The following is a 27,268-nucleotide window of genomic DNA, read 5'->3' as shown; positions in this document are numbered from 1 at the left end:
TCATGGGTTGGCGGGTCAACTCCATCTGAACCTGAAAATCGTATCAAACATATGAACTAAAACACGATATGAGTATCTGCGGGTTAACTGAAACATGACTCGTTTAACCCAAATTCTTTTTTTTTCGCATATTAATTTTTGGAACTTCAAATTTAAAGGCATATAAGTTTAGTAGAAGGGTTAAACTTGTAAATCTTGTAATTAACTTTAGGGTTGCGACGTTTAGGAATAGTCAAGTCGTTTCTTCAAATATGTAAATATATATGCGTCGATGTAGAAGAAGTCAGGGATCATTCAATCCTTGCAAAATTCAATCGATTATTACTTTGTTTATCAATTGTATACTCACCATTTTGGCAACAAATGTGAGGTAATCTAACTTATAATAAAATACTCCAAATAATGCCAAATGACATTCTGTCTTTCAATCTTATAAATTTTATTTATATTTGTTTAATAAATTTCTTTTAATATTAATATTAATTAATAACTAATATATAGATATCACTTATTTTTATCCTTATCTTTATCTAAATTAATAAATAACTTCAATTTTACAATTTAGACCATTTATTTTTTTACTTTTAACCCAAAATTTTTTTATCTTTTGCAATTTAATTCAAACGCTTTTTTTATTTTCAATTTTGGTCCACCATACTTTTCATCTTTCCCAAGTTTTTCGTTTTGTTATAAATTTTGTGAGTTAACGCACCGCAACGTGCGTATAGCGTTCAACATTTTTTCATATATTTTTTTCCCGTTTGACTGACCTGTCGCGTCACATTTATCTTTCTGCGTTTGACAAGTTCGTCCAACACGCGGGTCCTGGATGGACTTGGTTATTTTTTTCTATGTTTTACGTTTCGGTTTAATTTCTCAGCAACGAGTGTGCGTGATTCAAAGATTTTATGTCTGCTTTTCGCTCGGCGTTATTTTTTCCCGTTTTTATTTATTTTGTTTTTACGAGCTTTTCCGGTGTTGGTGGTCGCTGACAATGGTATAGTATTTCTACTACTTAACACAGTTTTATGACAATTGCTGCAACGCAAGGACTTAATACTAGTTTACATAATATATCGAGACGTAGATATAATTGACACGTCTCAACGATATATTAGAAATTTTATAAATTGTATATTAAAAGTTATAAGATTAAAACAAAATATATTCAATTATTATTATTATTATTATTATTATTATTATTATTATTATAATAAATAAGGACAAAACTTTAAAAGAATAATTTGCATGAAGCAGCCCTTTTTTGTTAAACATCATTACATATTGATGGTGACCGCACACTAATGTTTACTTGGATTTAAGTCGTACGTGATACAATTTCATAGTCATAAGTCCACAAAGCGCAACCAAAAGTATTTAGTCAGCTGTTCCAAATTCTTTCTTTTTTCTGCCTTCTTTTTTTCTTATACTCCTTTCTTCTCATCCCCCTCGTTTTCCTTACTTACCTCTTTAACATTTCTAGTGCTTATAAATTTTAATATAAAAACTTGTAGTGATTAGTAAAAAAAATATGCCTAATGCTTATACAAATCTAATAATAACAATTTTGGGTGTTTAGCTGCAATTGCGGACCCAATAATTATTTTCTAAGGGTACAGGTTTAGCCAAACTTTCAAACGGTATAATTGAGACTTCTGCCTATAAAATACACTAATTTTTGTTTAACCGATTTACACTACAATACACTAAAATACCCACCCAACTCATCACCCAGGCCCAGTGGCGGAACCAGAACTTTACAGCTGGGGGGGTCATAATATCACTTTGTTACATTCGTTAGCATACAACAATTCATTTAACACTACAAGCAAGCCGAACGTATATTAGTGACGATTATAACTTTTTACCAGTCAATATAATATAAACCAAATGCCTTTTAGTATTATTTTAATAAGATTTTAAAATATTGTTAATGAGGAGTCGTTATACCTTTTTTGTATTTTTACAAATGCACATCCCTACTCAATAAAAATGTCCTCTAATTACATTATATAACAAAAAATCAAATCAAATAATAAACTCAAAACAAATAACAAATAAATATAAACAAGTAACAATCAAATAAAATATAAAGAAATAAAATAATAAGAAAGCTAGATATTTTCGAACTGATTTAAACAAATTAATAAAGAAAAAGCTAAATAAAAACTACTCATATATCATTACGTATAACAAAAAATCTAATCAAATATAAAACTCGAAAATGAAATTATAACTACTGATTATCCGATAAAAAGGTAAACGAATACAATATTAACAAATCTAGATACTTTTCAGAATATATAAAATAAATTATTATAGTAGAAGATAAATAGAAATTTAAATCTCTTTTTTTACATACTTAAATCCTTGAATGTAATCATAAAAGGTAAAAATAATTAAGAAAAAACAAAATAAACTCAATAACTGGTGGCCCAAACTAATAATAAATAAGGCCCAAACAAAACCGTCTTTCTCTCTTCTGTAACAGTGCCTTTCCCCTCCTCCATTGCCGACAGAAAAGTTTTCCGATCATCTTGTCGTCACTTTTTCTCTTCATTTACATAACTTGGAGAGGGTCAATATCTAAAAACGACGACTTTAAGGGGGTCAAGTTGTAAAAAGACGACGACTTCAGATTCTCTATAAACAGGTGATTTCGCCGGCCGGAGGGTCAGTTGACCCCCCTGACACTCCTGTGGTTCCGCCGCTGCCCAGGTCCTCCCCTACTTAGCTTCATTAAATTTTTGTTTTTAAGGGTGATTTTTATTTATACCCTGCTAATCTTTAATTATTTTAATATTTAGCTCATCGACTTCAATAATTTTTTTTCTTTAACCGATTTACACTACAACCTCTAAACTTCACTAAAGTTATCATTTTAATTTTTTAACAAATTTTCTATTACGTGATTTTTTATGGGTTTCATTTTTATATCAATGTTCCACGCGAGTTATTTATCTACGTTTCAACATGAATTTTGTAAGATTGTTTTAAACCGACCGGTTGTTTTAAATGTTTTTTGACTGCCGGTTTAAAAAAACCGTCCAACCTTCATCTTTAAATACCCTACTGTGACATGTTTTTTATCTACGTTTAACCGACCCGTTCTAATGCGCGGCCACTGTGCTTGTCTTTGTATACATTTTGGTGTAATTTTGTTTTAATAATTTGGCTTCGTATACAACGACGTAATTTTTATTTGACCTTCGAATCAGTGGAGGAATTTGAACTTTTAAAACGGGGGGGGGGGGGGTTCTTTGTTTCGAATGTACCGTCATAAAATGGTTTTTTTCATTGTTACGTTCACGATTAACTTATTTTACGTAAGTTTGAACCAGCGCGCGGAGGGCTCTGGATAGCCCACTAATTTTCTAATATAAAATGGTGTGAGTTCTCATTTTCTTTATATACTTTTTTTTCGGGGGGGGGGGGGAATATTCCACGGTCCTCCCAACCGCCGAGGTGATCCCACCTCGCAGACCGCCACCCAGCAAGCCTGAGTCTGGGGGTAAATCCGCTACCGTAGGGGCATTGGGAACGAGCAAGACTCGAACCCGCCACCTCCGGGTTAGAATGCGGGCTGGTGGCCATTGGGCTGACACCCAATGGTTATATACTTTTTTTTTCACTTGCGTAACTTTCAACTATTTTGATACTTTTTTTCACTTGCGTATCTTTCAACTGTTTGATATTATCAAACAAAAGTATCAGAATTGTTAAAGAAGCTACTGAAGAAACACTGGATAAATGACCGGAATCAGATAATCCAGGGGGTTAGGTTCTGCATAAAAAGGGTTGGTTCTCTCTCGTTCGGTTCAAAGGGACAGATCTTCTCTTCTTCTCAATAGCTGCAAAACAGACACCGTCAAACTCGCCACGGGGAGAATGGGGGTTCTCTCCGTGACCACCCTCCGGCGTGAGAATAAGTATCGGTATATGAAGAAGAAGAAGTGTGAGTAAAGTGAAAGTAACTTGATGTTTGTACCTGAATTACTCTTCTATTTATAGCCGGGAGCTTGAGCGGGAAAACCTGTTATTGAAATATTGACGAAATGTGCTAACTCCGCAAGCGGTTATTTTTCCCTCCGTTAATTCTCTTAATCCGACGTGAGAGCACACAGATCGCTATTTAGATCAACGGCTGGGGTATTGCCATGTGGAAAGTGGGCAAGTGGAGATTTCTCTCCAATTTCATGCCATCACCGTGACTTCAAGGGAGCCCGGGGTGATGCCACGTGGCCCAGACGGTTATAACCGTCTGGTGGTGCACGATTGAGTCTTCTAGAAGATTACAGCCATAATCCGGTGTGACTCCTTATCGTGTGGTATCAGTGAAGTAAATAATATCCAAGTCTGGGTATTATTTAAGCGGGAGTGCTTACTGGGATTTTTATCCCTGTCTGTTATGAGAGAGGCGCAAGGATTTATTAATTTCCTTTTGGCGCGCAGGTGTTGCTTGTTGTCTTTCTTCCGTGTCCTCTTTGTTGGACCAGTGCGCGACCACGCAAGGTCTAAAGAGGGTTAAAGATGAAGTTGTGGTATGGTCCCAAGTACTTAAAGTGAGATTTTTGGGACCTTACCCCTTCAGTTACTAATTAATAAAAAAATACTCGATACCACTTTAGTGAGGTAGTAAAGGCTTTGTGTCTCTTGAGGAAAGACCGAAGGTTCAATTCCTGACATGGGGTAAAATTTGGTATAATTTAAGAGTAGTGTTACATAACCTTTGCCGTTAAAAAAAAAAAAAAACTCGATCAGGTGAAGAATGAAATCATTGGTTATTATTATATCTTTTGTATTCATAGTGACTCATCAAAAATCTTATTATTAGAGATATATATTATTTATATATTATGAATTTATAACATTGTAGTGGATTATGTGGTTGTACTGCTTGCAGTGTTGTTATTTTGTGCATATATATATATATATATATATATATAGGGTAGGGATCCTAAGAGAAGTCCACCCTCTATGAGAAACTTGAGAAGCATTCTGGACCACACATTTTTCTAAGCCTTTCGTAATATACACATATGTATAGTTTAAAATTGACTATATACATATATGTATATTATACACATATGTATATAGTCAATTTTAAACTATACATATGTGTATATTACGAAAGGCTTAGAAAAATGTGTGGTCCAGAATGCTTCTCAAGTTTCTCAACTAGCCTATCACTTCTCACATGATCCTTTTCCTATATATATATATATATATAGTCAGGATTTAGAGAAAATGGTGGAAAGTGTGAGAACGGTTATGGATCGTCCGATGAAAACAATCTATGTACTAGATTGGCGCGGTGGCGTTTTCGTAAATAACATGAATTTTATTACGTGGACGCGCTTCACTAAGGGCAAAAAAGGTAAAACATCATTTCTCACATAAAACGCCGTTGAAATATAAAACGCCAAATAAATATAAAACGCCAATTTTATCACTGCGTAGTTTTTTCTGTGTTTTTATTTAAGCTCTTAGGCTACAAAACGCCACAAAATGTGAAACGCCATAATATATAAACGCCAAGCCTTACATCCGGATAAATGTTAATTACATTTTTTGTTATAAAAATAATACCCCGCCTAAACCACGCGCCAAAAAAATCCTATAAATAGAAACGTCTCACCACCTTCCGTTTATCACACAAAACACACACACAAAAAAGACACTGGTTCCTAAAAAAATACAACTCAATGTAAAACGCCAAAAAATACAACGATGGCAAACATCTTTTCTTTGGTACTCAGTAATGTTCTGCATGAAGTTTCGCTGAATGATTTGTTAGGTGAGCGGAGTAAGATTTTGCTGCATGAGATAGCCAAATTCAAGAAAGAGAGACTGATGACACCCATATGTCATTTTGTCTTCTTTGTTCTTAAAGAAGGTTTGAATGATTAGAAGAGACCTATCCCAGTGTAAATGCTACTTTGGACTCGATGATTATAATGAAGACGATGGGCAGATAACATCCACCCACACGGAGTAGATCTGTGTCTCCAACATCCATAAAGACATTTCAACACATGAACAAAGAAAATAAACCAGGCCAAACCCAAAACGCCATTTATTTGTGACAGTTCTTGTAGTTTCAAAATAAGAAAGAGACTGATGACACTGAAGATTTAGATCATAAATTGCTTCTATTTGTTTTTTTTTTAATTTTTTTTATCTGTTGTTTGTTATGTAATTTCAGCTAAGAAAACAACAAAGTACATTAATCCTATATTGAAAAATATAATAAAACGCCAAACGGGCAAATGCTTGTAAAATGCCATCATGCCATAAAACACCCAAAAACTACCAAACTATAATAAAATTACTTTGAACAAGTACTATTATAATAAATCTAAAAAAAAACTTAAAACAATGTGCAAAGAAAATCAAACAAAAAAGTCCCATCATTGGAAAACAAAACGCCATAATTACAGCCGTCAAGATAAGACGTGTTACACCATAAAAACAGATGAATCTGAAAACAAAACACGGTAACTGCAAAACAGTAAAATGAAACGACGGAAACATAATTACTAACATTTATTATATTGAAAGCCAAATACTTGGGGAATCGAATTTATTTATCTTTTTCAAAACGCCATAATTACCTGTTATGCGCGGGAAAAAAGTCAATATAAAAGAAGACCATGAGAACACAACCTCAAACACGCCAAAAACATTGACTAAAAACGCCACATATTGTCCAAAACGCCAAAAGCTTCAAAAATGACTAAGGTTATTGCATGGAGGTTTGAAAGGAAAGAGAAACGATTCATCATAAAGTTCTCTGATAGGAGAAGGGTGAAGGTAAGGACAATCAAAGCCATGCTTGGTATGAATGAAGGGGTTCAGAGGGATATCCTGGCCCTTGGGGTTCCAATGGCCAACGATTGTGAAAGAACCCGAACTATAATAAAAAGATTGAAGAGAAAATTTCCGGCTGAAGATGATGATGATATTGACGATACTCCTCTACCAACACTTAACAGTTGGGTGATGCATGAAGAAGCAGAAACGATTGAAGTGACTTATCAACACGGGGTGCAATATTTATTGCCAATGGAGGAAATGTTGAAGACAGGGAGGCTATCTCTCATTGAATAACTCTGTGATTTAGCACATTCGAACGATCCAAAATCTAGGGTTGCAATGATATTCAAGAATAGGCTGCAACAAAGAAGAGACGAGCTAATGGCGTTATACGCCAATCTAAAATTTGATGATGATGAATCTGAAGAAAGTGATGAACAAAGCGATGGGTACATCTCTGATGTAATCCCATCCACCGAAGATTATTAGTTTATTTTGATTTCGTATTATTGTAATTTTATAAAATATTAATCTATGGTAATCAATTATTAACAAAAGACCCAGAACACCAAAAAAAATGACCTAGAAAACGCCATAACGCCAAAAAAATTAACTATGTGACACAAAAAGAATTAATTCAACGAGAAGAAATCTGGGAAAAACAGTAAAACGCTAAATAATTAATGATTCTAGTTAACGCCAAAATTATCTTGCACGCCAAAAATGAAGCAGCATGTCACATACGAAAATCGGGAAAGAAGAAGAATATTGAAAAGACAAAAAAACCCTGGGACCCTGATCATGTTCCGCGTCACGTGTTGGGTCAAGATGTGTTCTCACCGTTCTCATACTTTTGAGCGTTTTCTTCTGATTCCGTACCTATATATATATATATATAATGCCATTTGTATTAGTTGTTATAAATTGAGTAGGTATTGTTGAGTATAAATTCCAACTTGTTATTATTATTCATTTAATAATTGCAAAGTTTTTGAATTTCTTTATTTTGAGTATTTTGCCAACCCCGCAGCCACTCATATACATGGCCCAGTCAACATATTTAGTTCAAAATTGGCGTCTACATTTTGATTAAATATAACCAAAAGTCATACACGACGGCAAGCTTCAAGCTAGCAAGCCCTCCTTTTATAAAGACCAGTACCTTCAACAATTGATCGAACTTGAGACCAAATAGAAAGGAAGAGATCATTTTAGTGAATCTGAAAATGGCGAGTAAGGTTTGTGTCCTTGGAGGTGGTGGTTACATTGGTTCAGCCTTGGTTCACTCACTTCTACAAAATGGTTACACTGTTCACGCTACTATAAGAACCCTTGGTACGTATTATATATATATATATATATTCTTATCATCTTCCTATAATTTGTGTGTAGTTAATTAGTTTGGTTGATTGACGAAATAATATTATTTGAATGGCAGGTGATGAATCGGAGGTGGGACTTTTGAAAAGTTTTCCATATGCAGAAGAAAGGCTTCATTTGTTTGAAGCTGATGTTTGCAAACCAGAAGAGTTTGAAAAACCAATACAAGGTTGTGTTGTTGTTTTCCACCTGGCATATCCCATAGTTCACGAGGTGTGTTGCATTCTTCAACTTCAATATGCTAAAATTAAACATATGTACATCTATCATGTGTTGTATATTATTATAATAAGAGTAGGATCATACCCCAGATAATAAAAAAAAATCTACACAATTTGAAGTTTATGAATATATATGCCTTAGAGAAAATATCGAAAATATCCATTGACCAAGTTTTATTTTCAAAATGACCACCTCCTAAGTCATGGGAGAGACGTTTCACGCATGGGAAACGTCAATTTAACAATGATTAGCAAGTTGTTGCGTCGTCCAATAGGACAAAGACACGTGGCTGGTTTTAACTGGAAGGCGTTTGGGAGACGTCTCTTGGGAGACGTTTGGAGACTCCTGGGAGACGTCTCAGGACGAAAAACAGTCACGTGTCATGTTTTTATTGAATGATGCTACATCCTGATAATCATCCTTAAAATGACGCTTCCCATGCACATGGATCCGTGAAACGTCTTTCCCAAGACTTGGAAGGTGGGCATTTTCGAAATAGGGATCAGTGAATGGCCATTTTCGAGATTTTCCCTAAAATTAAAGTGCAGAATCAGTTGATTTGTTGTAGTGAACCAATAGTCAATATTCTTAAATTCGGAAGTTAAATTTCGTTTCCTAACTTTGTGGGTTTGGTTATGGTGAAAATTTGTAGTCCAACAGTACCGCTGAGGTGACGATAAATGCGGTGAAGAAGGTAGCAGATTTGTGCATACGTTCAGGGACAGTAAAGCGACTCATCTACACCGCTTCCGTTTCAGCAGCTTCACCTCTAAAAGATGATGGGAGTGGTTATAAGAACACCATGGATGAGAGTTGTTGGACACCCCTTCATATCGATGTCCCTTATGCCGAAGGCTTCTTTAAGGTGAAATCTATCAAACTTCATCTTAAAGTTGTGATCTTATTAATGCTATATATAGTTATATATATAATTTCATGCCACATAAAATGGTTAGTGTTTTACTTCAAATATCCTGATTTCTTTTTGAGTGGTCATATATTCTTAGGACTACACGGATGCCAAAACAAAATCAGAGCGAGAAATATTGAAAATTGGTGAAGAGAAAGCAAATGAGTTGGAGGTGGTGACATTAGCTTGCGGGGTGGTGGGTGGTGGAGGACGTCTACCATACCCTTCAAACAGTGTGGTATTGCTCCTATCACAAATTGCTAACAATGCCACAAATTATAAATCACTAAGGTACGTAGAAGAATTGCTAGGGAAACTTGCGATCGTTCACATCGAGGATGTTTGTCGAGCTCATATCTTTTGTGCGGAAACACCATCAATAAACGGAAGATTCTTTTGTGCTAGCTCGTATGTATCAAGTGCGGAAATTGCAAAGTATTATCAGAAAACCTATCCACAGTTGAACCAAGAGTAAGTTTTGAAATGACATTAACGTATACTTTAGAAAATAAGAGAATGATTATACTAAACTGTATATCATGGGTATCTTGTTTTAGGTATATCGAAGAACTTGAGAGAGAAATTAAATGGGGATCGAAGAAGCTGGAGGATAAAGGTTTTGCTTACAAGTATAGTACGAAGACGATCTTAGATGATTGTCTCGAATGTGCAAAGGGATCGGGACTTATTTAGAAATCACTTGATATTTGATTGTATTAGCTTGTATGTGCGGATGCATGGTGTGTTCAATAAGATTTATTCATGTGAGATTATTTTTTATTTTAGAAGTTGCGAGAATCAAATGCTAAGACATTTTTAAGATCCTTCAAGTAAATGTACTCTAATTCTTTTAGTTAATTACACGGATGGCTTGTTCTATAGTTTTCCAACTTTGAATGTTAGTACTCGCTTTTTTTTTTCAAAATCATATTAGACTATCTACAACAAGGAACTTTAAAAACACTTAAAAATGTGTTTAGTGAGTTGACACATTCAAAAGCATTGCTACATTACCAACTTTTTTTTAATCACTCATTTACACCTTCATTCTATATATATATATATATATATATATATATATATATGTAGGGGGCCGCTAAAATGAGAACCACCTCGAGTTGTAAGAACCGTGAGAACTACACCGTGCGGGGCGAGGTGGACCAATTTTTTTTTTCATAAACGTAGTTGCGTGTATTATAAACACATTTGTAAAGAAAAAATTCAAAAAAAAAATGTCGTGTGTGTAGTTTTGAGCACCACAAGTTTGTGTTTACGGGTACCGTAAATCTAACCGGAAAATTTACGGGTACCGTAAACACAAACTTGTGGTGCTCAAAACTACACACACGACATTTTTTTTTTTGAATTTTTTTTACAAACGTGTTTATAATACACACATCTACGTTTATGAAAAAAAAATTTGGTCCACCTCGGCCCGGATCAAAAAGTTCTCACGGTTCTTACAACTCGAAGTGGTTCTTATTTTAGCGCAATTCTATATATATATATATATATATATATATATATATAGGGGAAGGTTCATTCTATATATATATATATATATATAGGGGAAGGTTCATTTGAGAAGAAAATTTTATTGAGAAGAAAAAGAATAAAAGGGTATAATTGTAAAACATTAAATAGTTTTTTTCTAATCTCATTTATAATTATGTTTGACTAATTAATTAGTCATTAAGACTGTAATCCTCCACACTAAATATTTTTGCCTACACACATCAAAAGTTATCTTACACATTTCGAAATTTATCCTACACATATTGAAATTTATCTTACACAACTCGTAATTTATCCTACACGCCTCGTATTTATCCTACACTATAAATGAAATTTTATTTTTATTTTTTGTGAAAATATATATCTTAAAAATAAGTTACAAATTTAATATAGTTAATTATTAAAGATGAAACTATCAATTAATGATGTATGTAAGTTTACTAATATACCCTTATAGCTACATTAAGTACAAATATTAAATGAAGTCTAATGAAGCATTTCTATTGGTTGAAATTTCTTCTTTTTTCTTCTTACAAAGAATTTCTTCTCATTTGAACCCTCCACTATATATATATATATATATATATATATATATATATATATGGGAAGGTTCATTTGAGAAGAAATTTTATTGAGAAGAAAAAGAATAAAAGGGTATAATTGTAAAACATTAAATAGTTTTTTTCTCATCTCATTTATTATTATGTTTGACTTATTAAGACGATAATTCTCCACACTAAATATTTTTGCCTACACACATCAAAAGTTATCCTACACATTTTGAAATTTTATCCTACACAACTCGTAATTTATCCTACACGCCTCGTATTTATCCTACACTATAAATGAATTTTTATTTTTATTTTTTGTGAAAAATATATATCTTAAAAATAAGTTACAAATTTAATATAGCTAGTTATTAAAGATGAAACTACCAATTAATGATGCATGTAAATTTACTAATATACCCTTATAGTTACATTAAGTACAAATATTAAATGAAGTCTAATGAAGCATTCCTATTGGTTGAAATTTCTTTTTCTTTCTTCTTACAAAGGATTTCTTCTCATTTAAACCTCCACTATATATATATATATATATATATATATATATATATATATATATATATATATATATACTAAAAGTACACATGGACACTACTAACTTGTTTTTGGGTGTTTTTGTGTAAAAACAACTACCACAATAGTAAAAACCAGAAGATGCAGCAAAAACGTGAAAAAAACATCCCTAAAAACATCCTACTGAGGATGCTCTTAACAGCTTGTATTGTCCGGTTACTCATCAAAAACTTAGTTAGGTTTTATGAAATTACTAGATACCCCTTATTACTACAAAAACATAATAAAAACTAAATAAAGTGTAGAGAAAGAAGAGAGAAATTCTATTCATTAATATATCTCAACCATTACATATACATCTATATATATACGCACTTCATTCAACAGACGCTAACCGATAATTAGGAGAATGATGATACATTATTTCTGTCCATTATCATTATTTATAACACTCTCCCTTAGACATATTACCACTCGTTATATAAATTAACAACATACTTCAGGATGATGCAAAGTAGGTAATTCACGACTAAGAATATAAACTGATATTACTCACCTTAAATTTTACATATATCTCTTAATTTGTGGAATCTAATCTTCGGTGATAATTGCTTGACTTGATCTTTGATGTAGCTTTCTTTGTCTTGAGTTATTCAAGTTTCATTGTTTTCAATTAGTAAATTTAGGCTTCTTCAAGTAGTACAATTGGGCTTCTTTTGATCGGCATCATTCCATACCTTTTTGACCATGTTAAATCCATTGACTTCCATAAGTAAATCATATCTGGATTGAGATTGAGCTCTGTAGTGGTCTGGTAGATATCCTTCATCCTCATAATCTATTTCTCATGAAAAATATAATGTCTCGAATCTCATATTTTTTAATACGCTTTGTGATTATGCCTCGTAAAAAACCAAGCTAGGAAAATCCAGTGGGACAAAACCATAGCTAAGGGAAAAAGAGGGCAATGTGTATTTTAGATAATTAACAACAGGCTTCAGAATGTTGTTAAATCGGTACATTAAGACTTGTATGATAAACTAATGCTACTGGATCAGTTATGTTGCCTCGTTAAAAGCCTTACTAGAAAAACCCAGTGGGAAAAGGTTATTAAAGGGAAAAAGAGTGCAACATGTTAACTTAGAACTGTTATCTTATTAATACATCTATCAAGAACGCAATATCGGGTGTCGTCTTGTTTGCAAGATACATCGTGTAACAACCCGATATTTCTGAACGAATCATAGCGTGACACGTATCTCAAAAACCCTCAACATAATTCAGATATGTTGAAAGGATATGGGTTATAATTGTAAAAGGGGCTGGGAGGCCCCTTGCGGACCATATGAAGATATCCTTGCGGTCCACAAGGATGTTTTGAAACTGTTGCACGCATGGTCCCCTTGCGAACGGTATGACATACTTCTTGCAGTTCACAAGAAGTGCACTGACAACAATAAATTGCTGGCAGCAGCCTGCTGCATTTCTTGCCTCCTCTACACGACTTCTTGCCACTTTAAATCACATTTGGCCACCTGGTACATAGAAGAATTGCTAGGGTAACTTGCGATCGTTCACATCGAGGATGTTTGTCGAGCACATATCTTTTGTGCGGAAACGCCATCAGTAAATGGAAGATTCTTTTGTGCTAGCTCGTATGTATCAAGTGTGGAAATTGCAAAGTATTTTCATAAAACCTATCCACAAAATGTAATAATGTGTATGCTAAACTATCATGGATTTCTTGTTTCAGTTATTTGGAAGAATTGAGAGAGAAATTGAATGGGGATCGAATAAGCTTGAGGATAAAGGTTTTGCTTACAAATACAGTACCAAGATGATGCTAGATGATTGTCTTGAATGTGTAAAGGGATCAGGCGTTATCTGGAAATGAGATAACATTTGATTGTATAAGCTTAATGTAGGCATGCATGGCGTGTTCAATAAAGATTTCTACATGTGAAATTGTTATTTTTACTTTTAGAAGTTGTGAGGATTGAATGCAAAAATACATATTTTAGATCCGTCACATAAATGCAGTGACAAATTATTTTGAGTTAATTCCAAATTATTTTGAGTTAATTCCATGGATGATTTGTTTTATAGTTTGTCAATTTTACATGTTGAGCCCCCACTTTTCCAAAATCATATTGACAACTTGTATGGTCCACTTAAACATAAAAAAAGAAACTAAGGTAGTTTTTATGAAATTACATAGTATCCCTTCCTACAAAAAATTAATAAGGAAGCTAATTATTAATTAAAAACTAGGTTTGCCGCACCTATGTTGCGGGGCGGTAAGCCGGATATTTCTCAGTTTGATAACATGTACGTGTGTGTAGACCTGTAAACGAACCAAACGTTCATGAACTGTTCGTGAACTTGTTCGGCGGGAAGTTCGTTTATGTTCGTTTATTTAATAAATGAACGAACATGAACAAAAAAATTTGTTCGTTTAATTTATGAATGAACATGAACACACCTTGTGTTCGTTCATCTATGCTCCTGAACGTTCGTTTATGTTCGTTCATTTATGTTCGTGAACATTCATTTATGTTCGTTTAAATTTTAGTAAATACATAAATAGTTATATTTATATAAATATTAGGTTTTCTAACTACTTATATAAATATAACTAATTAATAATTGAGTTTTCCCGTAATAAAAAATGAAATATAAAATTTTTCTTGGATTGTAACTGATTACTTACTTAATATTTATATAAAAAAATTACTTAATTTCAGTATTTGTGAACCCTAATTTAGATATGTTTTTGGATGAACTGTAATATATTAGACTTGTTTCTTTGTGTTCACTAATATTAAATTGTGTTTCTTTATAGATAATTGTTCAATTATGTTCATTTGTGTTCGTTTATATTTCTTCAACCATGTTAATTTATGTTTGTTTATGTTTATTCAAATTTGTTCACTTAACTTTTTTTTGTTTATGTTCGTTTTCGTCTATGTTCGTGAACTGTTCGTTCAGGCTTTAAACGAACGAACATAAACGAACACGAACATGCCCGATTTCTTAATGAACGAACACGAACAAAAAATGTGTTCGATTATATGTTCGTGTTCGTGTTCGTCCGATTCATTTATAGGCCTACGTATGTGTTCATATAATTGTACATACTACTCATAACACAATCTCAATAAAAATTACATCGAGACATAGATAAAAATACAATGGTCAAAGAATTTTGTTAACTAAGAAAAGGAATTGTAGAGCAACTTTAATAAAGTTTAGGACCAACAACGTTTGTCCACCAGTAGCAAACGATCACTATTCCCCTAGGTTAGTTCGTCACGGTCATAAGAGAAAAACACTAAAAGATGAAATACTGAAATGAAAAAGAGTAGAGAGACTAAACATGTATACTACCAAAGTTAAAACAGAAGGAGTAAACACGCATTTACACAAAGTTAACTAAAGAAAGAAAGCTTTTTAAAAGATAGATGGACAAAAACGTATATTAGCGAAGTTGAAGGTTTAAAACTAAAATACAAAATATAAAAAGCAAAAAAAAAAAAAAAAAGAAAAAAAAACAAAAAAATTCCACAACCAACGAGAATGTGTCAGGCAGCTGACACTATTCCCTGCCATGGCCTTTAATAGTAGCCGCAAGGCCCCATCGATGGTTTTTTTTTATCTGTACAACGTGCATGATTACGATGTTTGGATCTGTAAACTGCTCGTTTTGCCGAAGAAACTGTATTTGCTGAATAGAAAAGTTGTAGGCATTTGCTTTGATCATCATGTAAGTCCGATCACTTAAATGGAATATTGGATTTTAATAATCCCAACTATTCGCTGTCGCCAACAATCTCAACTTTGAAATTAACCACTGGCAGTCCCAACTATTAACATATTGGCTTTCAATGAACCTTAACTAACAGAACCCTAATGTTGTTAGTCTCCGGCCACCGGAAAAACGTTTCTGGCCGGAAAACATCTTTTTGCCCGGAAAACTTAATCTTTTCGTCTCAAATCTCTTTGTAACCTTATTAAGGACCTTTAGGAACCTTTTTTCTAGTAAAATATCCAATTATTGTGGTCGCCGGAAAACTCATTTTTTACCGGAAAACTTCTTTTTAGCCGAAAACTCAACTTTTTGGCCGGAAAACTCAACATTTTTGTCCCAAACCTCTTTTTAACCTTTAGATTAGACCTTTAGGAACCTTTTTTCTTTTCAAAAACGTTTTTCAGGCGATCTGAGACTAACGGTGTTAGGGTTCTGTTAGTCAGGGTCTATTGAAGGCCAATATGTTAATACTTGTGACTGACAGTGGTTATTTTTGAAGTTGAGACTGTTGACAGCAAATAACGAATAACTAAGATTATTAAAATCCAATATTCCTACTTAAATCACTTTCGTCATCATCTAATAAAATTTTATAGCTAAATATTATAGGTATATTTTTACTTTTCTCCTAAATTAGTGTTTCTAAACTTCGATTCTTTGACAAGATTACATGATTAGTCCTTGTACTTATGAATTAGTCCTATTCTCCACCAGAAATGCAAAATTAACTTCCATATATGATGCCCATGACATTATAGCCTAGTGACATTTTAGGAGTGAGATAAGGGTTATGACCATTAGGTCTTGGGTTTGATTCCCACAAAGGGTTTTTTCCTAGATTTATTGGGTTCCTCCTGAAATGGTGTATATGCATCATTGCCTAGTTGAGATGGATATGATCAGGTGGTTCCGCTGGTGGCATGATGATACTCCAGTGGTCCGTTAGGCTAAAGGGTGTGGGGGTCATGGTTGAGACATGATTCGACACGTAGGAACATGAATGGAAAGCTATAACATCCCCTTCCCTAATCCACCATGGTTTACATGGATTAAACCGTGACAACAATGGTCCTCCTTTCCTTTTTCTTTAGAGAAAGATAAATTAAAATAAATAAGGGAATAATGGTTTGGGTCATGACCACACCCTTAGGGTAGTGATTTTGAATTATAGATTGTGGATTAGAGGTGAGTGACATGACACTAACGTGGGGGGTCATGATGGTCATAAAGGTCATAATAGCCTTGGTGATCCAAATTTACCGTTAAAAAAATTTCCATAGATGATATACCTATGGACTTCTAAATCACTAAATCACGAATAAAATTCGTTAATTCAACTATCTAAATTTTAACAATTGCTTAATATTTTAGTATTAACTGTAAACTGAATTTTAAAATGCAACTAGATTTATTTTATTTGAATCTATCAATCTTAAGACATATTTACAAAATTAAGAGATAATTTACAAATAAAAGAAGCGGTAAAAAATCGTATCTCACATAATTGTAACTTATGAGAGAACTAGTTACCTATTTATTAGGTATGGATTTGTCTAATGGAAATATTCTCTTCTGATCCCAAATCAAAAAAGAATTTGAACTTTAATATAAGAGTGAATTTCAAATTTTGCCTTTTATCTTTATATCCCTTTTCAAGCGGTGTCATTTGTCTTTTAAATTGATGAGTTTTGTATTTTATGATTTCAAATCTTGCACGTTATATCCATTAGGTCTAACCCAGTTAATATTTTTGGTTAAATCTGGTCATGTGTCTTGCACATGAGAGCATTTTTGTCCTTTTACCATATTATTTAAAATAATAAATCTTAAAGAAAACAAATAATCTATATAATCTATAAAAGGAGATTAGAAGATGATGTAAGTTTGCATATGTGTCAAGTAACTAGATATGCCACGTAATCTTTGCTGATGTCATAAATCACAATTTAAAATGTTAATATAATCTATCTATATTTCAACATCAATATATATATATATATATATATATATATATATATATATATATATATATATATATATATATATATATATATATATTAATCTCTAATAAAGGGGAGTTGAAAAAAAACGGATGTTCTAAATTTCAAATTCAAACAACCTAATATAATCTCTCTCTCAATAAATGTCTTCAAAACCTAAAAAGCATCTCTCTCAGAATCCATAATTCAAAACATCAACTCTCTCTCAATCACACCTTCTCTTGCGATGAACAATAAACTCAGATGGTGGCGGCGATGGTGGATGGCATTTAGAGTGGTAGAAGATGGATGGCTTCTTTTGTGGTTGGGGCCTACAATCGAACGAACAAGAGGCTGTGAGGTCTCGATTTGCTCATAATTGAAAGAAGGATGAAGGGTTCTGACGAATTTGGTTCCAATCGGAGTTTCAAGGGTAAGTTTTTTTACTTTTCTTTTGCTATCAGCTCGATCGAAGCCCTAATTCACTGCTGACGTCTACTACATGTACGGTTTCTGATTTTAGTTAGGGTTTTCTAATAATCTGGTATCTTGTATGCTTGTAGACCTCATATCACCCCTGTATGTATCTTTTATTTTTGTAGATCTAGGCTTTCTTTGTATTTTTCAGATCTGTAAAGTGATAATTTGTGTTGTTACAGGATATAGATCTGGGAACTACAAATCACTGCAGAACTTGATTTCGTTTTCCTCAGGTTAACCTTTTCTCTTTCTGCATGTTCACCGAATTTTGTGTCAGATTTGTGTGTGTAATGTTACGATTTTGTTTAATAATGTGTGATAATGAATGTACAGGTGCAGTCTGGAGTTTTGATGCTTTAGAGGCTTGAAGTTTGTTGTTTGGAGCTACCGCCAGATTTTAGGTTACTGGAATGAGGTATATGATCAGTACGGAGTGTTGTTTGATGCTTTGATTGTTTAAGTTCACTGAGATCATGTGTGATTTGTGTTTTAGTATATTTTGAGATTAAAACGAAATTAGAAATTTGAATTGGTTGAATTTACTGAGATCAAGTGTGATTTATGTTTTCAGTAGGTTTTAGGTCGAAACGAGATTAGAAGTTTGAATTTATTGAGAGTTTGTTTTTTGATGCTTTGATTGTTTGAATTTACCAAGATCATGTGCTATTTGTGTTTTTAGTAGGTTTTGAGATCAAAATGAAAGAGAGGTCATCCTGATCTTCTCCACTGATGACACCAACAGCAACTGTTGAAATCATCTTCTCCTCTTAAAGAGCTGATGATCTTGGGAAGTTACGATTCTTCTTTTTTCACATATGATTTTGCTTTGGCGATTTTATGAGGATGTATTCTGATTCATGTCTATAAAGTGTTTCTAGGGTTTGTTGTTTAGGGACAAAAGTCATGGCTGGTTCTCCTTAATCTACCCTTGATGGATGCAAAAATGGGTCAAATAGAAGAAGCCCAAGACCTACATGATCTTTACACCACCGCCAAAGAACGTTTTCGGAGAAGAATGGTTGAAGAAGCTGCCGACGGCAACAGTGGTTTACAAGGGCACCATAAATCTGTGAGTTTATACACTTTTGTTTTCTTTTATTTACTTTTATATGAGTATGGTTCATATTTGTAATTTAGATCTGGATGGAATCACGAATATTGTACCAGGTAACTCAGGTTTGATATTTTCAGGTTGGCTTTCTAGATGGAATCACAATTTTGTACCAGGTATTATATCTGTGAATGAAGTTAATGCGATTCTAAATTGTATATAACCAGTTCTTTATACTTGAATCTGCTTTTTAACTCATCTACTTTTGGATGGGTCGATAATCTCTTATGGCTCTAATTAAAAACTCTTAGCTCATAATGAAACGCGCTTTTGGGTCAACAAGCATATTTATTCAGAAATTTAGATCGGCTATTCTAACAATATATTTTTGTAATATTTACACACTTGTTATTTATCAAAAAGTAGACAAAAAAAAGGTGTTTCAGATCAACCAAACTAACTCGGCGTACAATGTGTCCGTTTTGGATATGGATTCATCCAGCAATCCATATTGCGCTCGTCGTACTTCCAGACGAGACGCTCTCCTACCTGTCTCATTCTCTCACTACTCTCTAAAATTTCTTCTCCGAAAGTTCGGAGCTCTTGCACATTTTTTGCACTCATTGGGGGTGCAGGTGCGGGTACCGGGTTTGGAAACTGAGGTGCGGGTTCCTGGTACGGGAAAGGATTCTCTAAGATTTCCCTAATATATTGATCGCTATCGTAGTAGGGATCTAGAGGGTCCGAACCTGGGTAAGCTCCTAGATTCGGCATGGGCATGTCTTCTGGTATCGGGTAACGTTGCACATAGTCCCTATTGTCATCCCACCATGGTCATATTCTGGGTCTAAGGGATTGGGTGCTGGTACCCTAGGTATCTCTTCCAGGTTGAAATCATGCATTTCTACTTGATTTTCAGGGTTATTTTCTATCTCCATTGGTTGTAATGGTTGGGGTGCTATCAGTTGTTCCAGGTTAGGGTCGGCAGCTGTGGTTGCTAAAATATGGAAGTTTGCTAAACTCCTATTAAGCATGTCTTGGGTGTGGGCGTCGGTTTCTCTTTTAGCTGCTGCTAGCCCTCGTTGTTCTTGCAACTTTTTCATTCGTTTCCTAGGCTCATGTGCTCCCCTACTGAACCATCCTCCTTTTTTCTGAGGGAATGGCTCTTCAGACTGAGCCTTAAATACGAATATTCCTTCTTCATTATCAGCAGAATACCCTGAGAGGGCAGGCTGAGAAGAGGCGCCTTCGCTTCTAGGCGAACCAGACAACTGATGATATGCGCCGGATGGTCCTTGGTCGCTCATACTGTAACCAAACAAATAGTCAGATAACACATAACAATAAAATACAATTATGCACGTAGTTCCGTAATTTATTTCCTAACACTTTAGATCACTTTTGGAGTCAGCAGAACACCTCTGTGGCTGAATCAGTGGCTTAGCTCTGATACCACCTTCTGTCGCAACCCCCATCCCCTAACAACACGGGTACGGGCGGCCGCGACCAGTTTTGGTGGTATCTGTTTTTGTCCATTTTGGCAGCAGAAATTACATCAGGACCGTAGTTAGGAAATATTTTATCAGAGTAAAATACCACGGCTTTTAATATATTAAACAAATGGGAAAAATCCCAAGTTTAAATACACACGTTTCCATAGGGATAAACCCTATTTTATTTAATAAAACATCTATTTATTTTTAGGTAATTTTATTGCCACTTTTCCAAGCCTTCAATGCTGTCCAGCTGGCTTCTATTTGGCTTTCACATTTTGTACCTGAAACGCGCTTTAAAAAATTTTTGGCAGTGGAAAATACAGGTGAGTGAATCCCAGTTTAATCAAGTTTAGGTAAAAACCACTGTACATTATTGAGGGTGGTCGCGCAATTACATTTGTTTCCAAGTTATACTAATTACCACCCACGGTACTGTCGTCTCGACTTATGGTCATGTTACTCCTCGCAAGGTAGTAACAAATTTTGTATACAAAACCCCAAATATACCGACGATAATTGTATCTTTACAGATACTTAATAACTGTTTATATATATTATTAATCGTGTGAGGTTTTGTAAAAACAATTTGCAAAAAGGAGATTACTCACATTGCTGTCTTAGATTTTCTGTAAGGGTTTCCTGGTGATTATCTATAAATTACACAAATGCTCATGCGTTAGTATAATAACCCATTTTAACATTAGTAATACCCTCCCCGAGACGACATTCCAACGACTGCGCCAGGCAGAACCACGACAGCCGTTACGGAACCCTAGATCAATCGGGCAGCGTATCTAATACGTATCCAGGGGTTATGATACTTACAACAGAGTAGAACTTCGTTATTTAGGGGGATATTACACCCGAGAATTATGCCTACTATGTGAAAATTGAGAGAAAGAAAAGATCGTGAGCGAATTCGAATGAACTGCCGAGGCCTCCTTTATATAGGGCCTGATTTCGAGATCCTCGCGGCCCGCGTAAGGTGAGACCAAGGTCTACGCGGCCCGCGTAGTAGAGTAATAGGGGCTAGGGTTGCTGATTCGTCGAGTTTAGGGTTGACACGATGATGACACGTGGCACGCTAGGGTTTCGTCTTAGTTTGGAGCTCTCGCGCCCCGCGTAAGATCCCTAAAGGGTCTACACGGCCCGCGAGCGACATAAAATTTTGATTTTGATTTTATTTTTAATGATATATCGTATTTTGGGCTCGGTTTTCGCATACGGGGTATATTTTAGGTCATATTGGGGTATTTTAAAATATATTAAGGTGTCGGAAAAATTTCAGGAGGGTTGTTATATTCTCCCCACCTTGTTTTAGAGCTCGTCCTCGAGATCTACTGGAACAAGTGTGGATATTTCTTTTGCATTTCTGATTCAAGCTCCCATGTATACTCTGGTCATCTTTTAGAGTCCCATTTCACTTTGACCAGAACTAATCTCTTATGTTTAAGATTCTTAATTTTCCTGTCTTCAAACTGTAGAGGCCTCTCTATAAACTTGAGTTGTTCATTTACCTCTATGTCCTTAAGAGGTACCATCAGTGATTCATCAGCTAAGCATTTCTTGAGATTAGATACATGAAATACATCATGTATTCCTGTCATTTCCTCTGGTAGTTGTAGCTGATAGGCTACATGTCCTATTCTTTTAATAATCTCAAAAGGTCCAACATATCTGGGACTTAGCTTTCCCCTTTTGATGAATCTTACCACTCCTTTCCAAGGAGGGACTTTTAATAACACCTTGTCACCTACCTGAAATTCTAACGGCTTGCGTCTGTTATCAGCATAACTCTTTTGTTGATCACGTGCCGCTTTTAGTCGTTCCTTGACTTGAATGATCTTGTCTGTTGTTTCTTGCACTATTTCAGGTCCAGACAGTTGCTTTTCCCCAATTTCTGCCCAACAGACTAGGGTTCGGCACTTTCGTCCATAAAGTGCTTCAAATGGTGCAGCATTGATACTTGTGTGATAACTGTTATTATAAGAAAATTCTATTAACGGTAAGTGATCGTCCCAATTAACTCCGAAATCAATTACACAAGTTCTAAGCATGTCCTCCATTGTCTGAATTATTCTTTCGCTTTGTCCGTCCATTTGAGGATGATAAGCGGTGCTTAGATTCAACTTGGTTCCCATTGCTTTTTGGAAACTTGCCAAAAAATGAGAGGTAAAACGGCTATCCCTATCAGAAACAATTGATAAAGGAATTCCATGTAAGGAAACTATTTCATTTACATACAATTTAGCTAATTGTTCCATACTGAAAGTTTCCTTCATTGGCAGGAAATGAGCTGACTTAGTGAGCCTGTCTACAATCACCGAGATTGTATCATTACCTTTCCTTGTCTTGGGTAATTTGGTAACAAAATCCATTGTTATCAATTCTCATTTCCATACGGGCATTTCTAACTGTTACAGCAATCCTAAGGGTTTTTGATGTTCGACTTTGACTTGTGAACATGTTAAACACTTAGAAACATAAGCTGCTATATCCTTCTTTATTCCTATCCACCAGAAATTCTTTCTTAAATCCTGATACATTTTATCACTTCCAGGATGCATCGTGTACTTAGACTTATGGGCTTCTTCTAATATACGATGACGTAGGTTTCCTAATTTAGGTATCCACATTCTTTTCTTATGGAATCTCCAAATTCCATCTATTCCTTGTTCTATTTCCTTGATCATACCTTTTAACTTTTCAATATCATCCTTGATTACTGATTCTTGTGCTTCTCAAATTTGTTCATTTAAATCTACTTGTAGATTTAATTTAAGAGAACGCACTCTTTTTGGTTTTTCATGATACTTTCGACTTAAAGCATCAGCTACCACATTTGCTTTTCCTGCATGATAAGAATTTCCATCCAGCGTCTTTGTCTCATATTCAATTCCTTTTGCCAAAAAACATACGTTAATCTCTTATGAGTTGTGAAAATGGTAAACTTACTACCGTAAAGGTAATGTCTCCAAATCTTAAGGGCAAAATGTTGGATCAGTTCTGTTTAAACATAATGGAAAACATGAATAACATACCTGTTACAGCAGACAGGCCAGCAGAGAATCCAGTCAGAGATACAGCCATCGAGTTAGACATGATTGTCAGGATGGTCTGGTTCCTCCTTAGGGTGTAAAGTTATGATGGTGATGAAACCGAGACTAGGGAAGAATCGGTTGGGAGAGAGAGCCGAAATAGATGTTATGAGGGTTGTGTGAATTGTGTAATTGTCTAACCCTTAAACTCTCTAATAATCTCCTTATATATACACCCAAGAGGAAACCTAATTAGTTAATAAGGGTAATATGGTCCATCAACAATTACCAACTAATTATTAATAGGTCATTAATATATTTTGATCTATATAATATAAATGATTATAATGGCTACAAGATTAAATAATATAATGTTAATATATTTAATCTCACATTCTCCCACTTAGCCGAGTAATCATTTATCATGAGTATTAGATGAGCCTGGCCAGGTGTTAACACTCATTTTAGCCTTAAACCAAGAACTATAGCAGAGAAATACAACCGTTGAATCATCATTCAACTTAGGACCCCCATTAGTCATACTATAGCCTCAATTAAAACCTAATAGTTATGATCAAAATACTTATAAGCCCTTTAGCGTCTGATTTGTATTTATATTTGTCTATATGTCATTACAAAGGCAGAACATATGTTAGAGACATACAAAATCAAACCGAGGAAATTTTATTAATTAAAACATAAGCTAGTACAATATGCCATTAAATAAGGTCTTTAGTAAGTCCCATATTCGATACATGTTCTTCGAAAACTTTAGGTGGGAGACCTTTAGTCATCGGATCCGCAAGCATATCTTTAGTACTAATATACTCAATACAAAGATTATTTTCCTCAACTCGTTCACGTACGAACAAATATTTTGTATCGAGATATAAACCAGCTCCAGTCCTCCAGTCGAACTGTTACTGTTCGAGAAACTAACGGCAGCTGAGTTATCACAGTAAAGCTTTAATGGTCTAGAAATGGAATTAACGATTTTGAGTCCAGTGATCAGATTTCTAAGTAACATTCCATGACATGTTGCGTTATAAACAGCAATGTATTCTGCCATCATTGTGGAAGTTGTAGTTAACTGTTGTTTATGACTCTTCCATGAGATAGGTCCGCCTGCTAACATAAAGATGTAGCCGGAAGTGGATTTCTTGTCATCTTTGCATTTGGCAAAGTCAGAATCAGAATAACCTACCACTTCTAAGTGATCACTTCTTCTATAAGTTAGTTTATAGTCTTTCGTCCCTTGCAGATATCTAAGGACCTTCTAAGCTGCTTTCCAGTGATCTAGGCCAGGATTAGTCTGATAACGGCCTAGCATTCCAGCAATATAAGCGATATCTGGGCGAGTACAGACTTGAGCATACATCAGGCTCCCGACTACTGACGCGTAAGGTATCTGGCTCATTTGCTCCTTTTCAACCTCTGTTGTCGGACACTGGAATGAACCGAAAACATCTCCCTTAACTACTGGAGCGACGGAGGGTTTGCACTGTTGCATGTTGTAACGTGTAAGGACACGATCTATGTAAGTCTTTTGAGACAATCCTAAGATCCCTTTGTGTCTATCTCGGTGAATTTCGGTGCCAATGACGTAAGAAGCATCTCCGAGATCCTTCATGTCGAAGTTATGCGAGAGTAACCGCTTCGACTCATGCAACATGTCTAAACTATTACTTGCCAATAGAATATCGTCTACGTAAAGGACAAGTATAGTAAAGTTACTCCCACTCATCTTGAGGTAGGTGCATTGATCCACTTGATTCTTCATAAAACCTTGCCTCTTCATGACTTCATCAAACTTGAGGTACCATTGACGTGATGGTTGTTTTAACCCATAAATAGATTTCTTCAACTTACAGACTAGATGCTCCTGACCTTCAGGTTTAAAGCTTCAGGTTGTTTCATGTAAACATCTTCGTCTAAGTCTCCGTTAAGGAAAGCAGTTTTGACTTCCATCTGATGCAGCTCCAAATCAAAATGAGCTACTAGGGCCATAACGATCCTTAATGGAGCTTTACAAGAGACAGGTGAAAACGTCTCTTGATAGTCAATTCCCTCTTTCTGAGTGTAGCCCTTTGCAACCAATCTCGCTTTGTAGCGTTCAACGTTCCCATTCGGATCCAATTTTGCTTTGAACACCCATTTACAACCTACAGGTTTGACACCATTGGGTAATTCTACCAAATCCCAAATGTCATTTTTCTTCATGGATTCAAGCTCATCAATCATTGCTTTATTCCATTCAGAAGACTGATCACTGCTAATGGCTTCATTATAAGAGATAGGATCATTGAGCTTTCCCGCATCCATTTCAGTCAGGTAGGTAACATAATCATCCCAATTAGTAGGCCTTCTTTGCCTAGATGACCTCCTGAGTTGATTATCGGGTTCAGCGTTGTCTTGGTTTTGAGCGTTTGATGTGCCTTCGTTATGAGGTATAATGGGTTCTGATTGTGGAGATGGAGTTTGTGCAGTGGCTTCAGGTGCAGTTGCATGGGGTACAAGAGGAGTATACGAAGTAATGGTAAGCGACGAGTCTCCCCCCCCCGCGTCTTGTACTTCTTGCAATTCTTCGTAATTGTTGGTACTGCTCCCACTGATCTTGAAATCCTCCAGGAACGCAGCACGCTTGGTTTCAACAATACGGGTGACATGTGAAGGACCATAGAAACGATAACCCTTTGAATGATCAGGATACCCGATAATGAAGCAGGTAACTGTTTTAGGGTCAAGTTTCCTTAGGAAAGGATAATAGAGTTTTGCTTCATCAATGCAGCCCCATACTTTCATATATTTAAGACTCAGTTTCCTTCCTGTCCAAAGTTCATAAGGAGTTTTAGGGACAGACTTAGAAGGAACTCTATTGAGTATATGAACAACTGCTTTTAACGCTTCAGTCCAGAGGAATAATGGTAAATTAGTGTTGGCTAACAAACTGCGCACCATGTTCATAAGGGTACGATTTCTTCTTTCAGCGACACCATTCTGCTGAGGTGTACCAGGCATGGTGTATTGGTTCACAATCCCCTGGCCCTTACAAAACTCATAAAATGGACCTGGAGCTTGACCTACATCAGTATGTCTTCCATAATATTCACTGCCTCTATCTGATCTCATAACTTTAATCTGACGATCTAATTGCTTTTCAACTTCAGCTTTATAATCTTTAAAAGTTGTAAGAGATTCAGACTTTTCCTTAATAAGATACAAGTACATGTAACGAGAATAATCATCAATGAAAGTGATAAATGAAGTATGTCCTGTTATACCAGCGATTTGATAAGGACCACTAATGTCAGTGTGAATGAGTTCTAATAAATTAGAGCTCCTAGTGGCACCTTTCTTATTCGCTGATGTCATTTTGCCTTTAAGACATTTGACACATGTTCCAAAATCAGTGAAATCGAGAGGAGGTAAGACTTCATCCTTTACGAGACGATTTAATCGTTCTCTTGAGATGTGGCCTAAACGTTGATGCCACA

General features: G+C 35.0%; 1 protein-coding gene across 1 annotated transcript; it reads left to right on the top strand.

The window, feature by feature from the left end:
- Positions 1 to 7,978: 7,978 nt before the first annotated feature.
- On the top strand, positions 7,979 to 10,209 carry LOC110937581 (vestitone reductase). The gene is made up of 5 exons (XM_022180024.2): positions 7,979 to 8,151; positions 8,255 to 8,409; positions 9,071 to 9,283; positions 9,426 to 9,799; positions 9,886 to 10,209. Exons 1-5 carry the CDS (start codon positions 8,043 to 8,045, stop codon positions 10,019 to 10,021), a joined length of 987 nt encoding a protein of 328 aa, XP_022035716.1. The 5' UTR covers positions 7,979 to 8,042; the 3' UTR covers positions 10,022 to 10,209.
- The last annotated feature ends 17,059 nt before the right edge of the window (positions 10,210 to 27,268 follow it).

The sequence above is a fragment of the Helianthus annuus genome, chromosome 4 (genome assembly GCF_002127325.2).
Source record: "Helianthus annuus cultivar XRQ/B chromosome 4, HanXRQr2.0-SUNRISE, whole genome shotgun sequence".
In the NCBI taxonomy this organism is placed as follows: domain Eukaryota; kingdom Viridiplantae; phylum Streptophyta; class Magnoliopsida; order Asterales; family Asteraceae; genus Helianthus; species Helianthus annuus.
The sequence above is the reverse complement of the archived record's forward strand: the minus strand, read 5'-3'. Positions and strand labels throughout refer to the sequence as shown.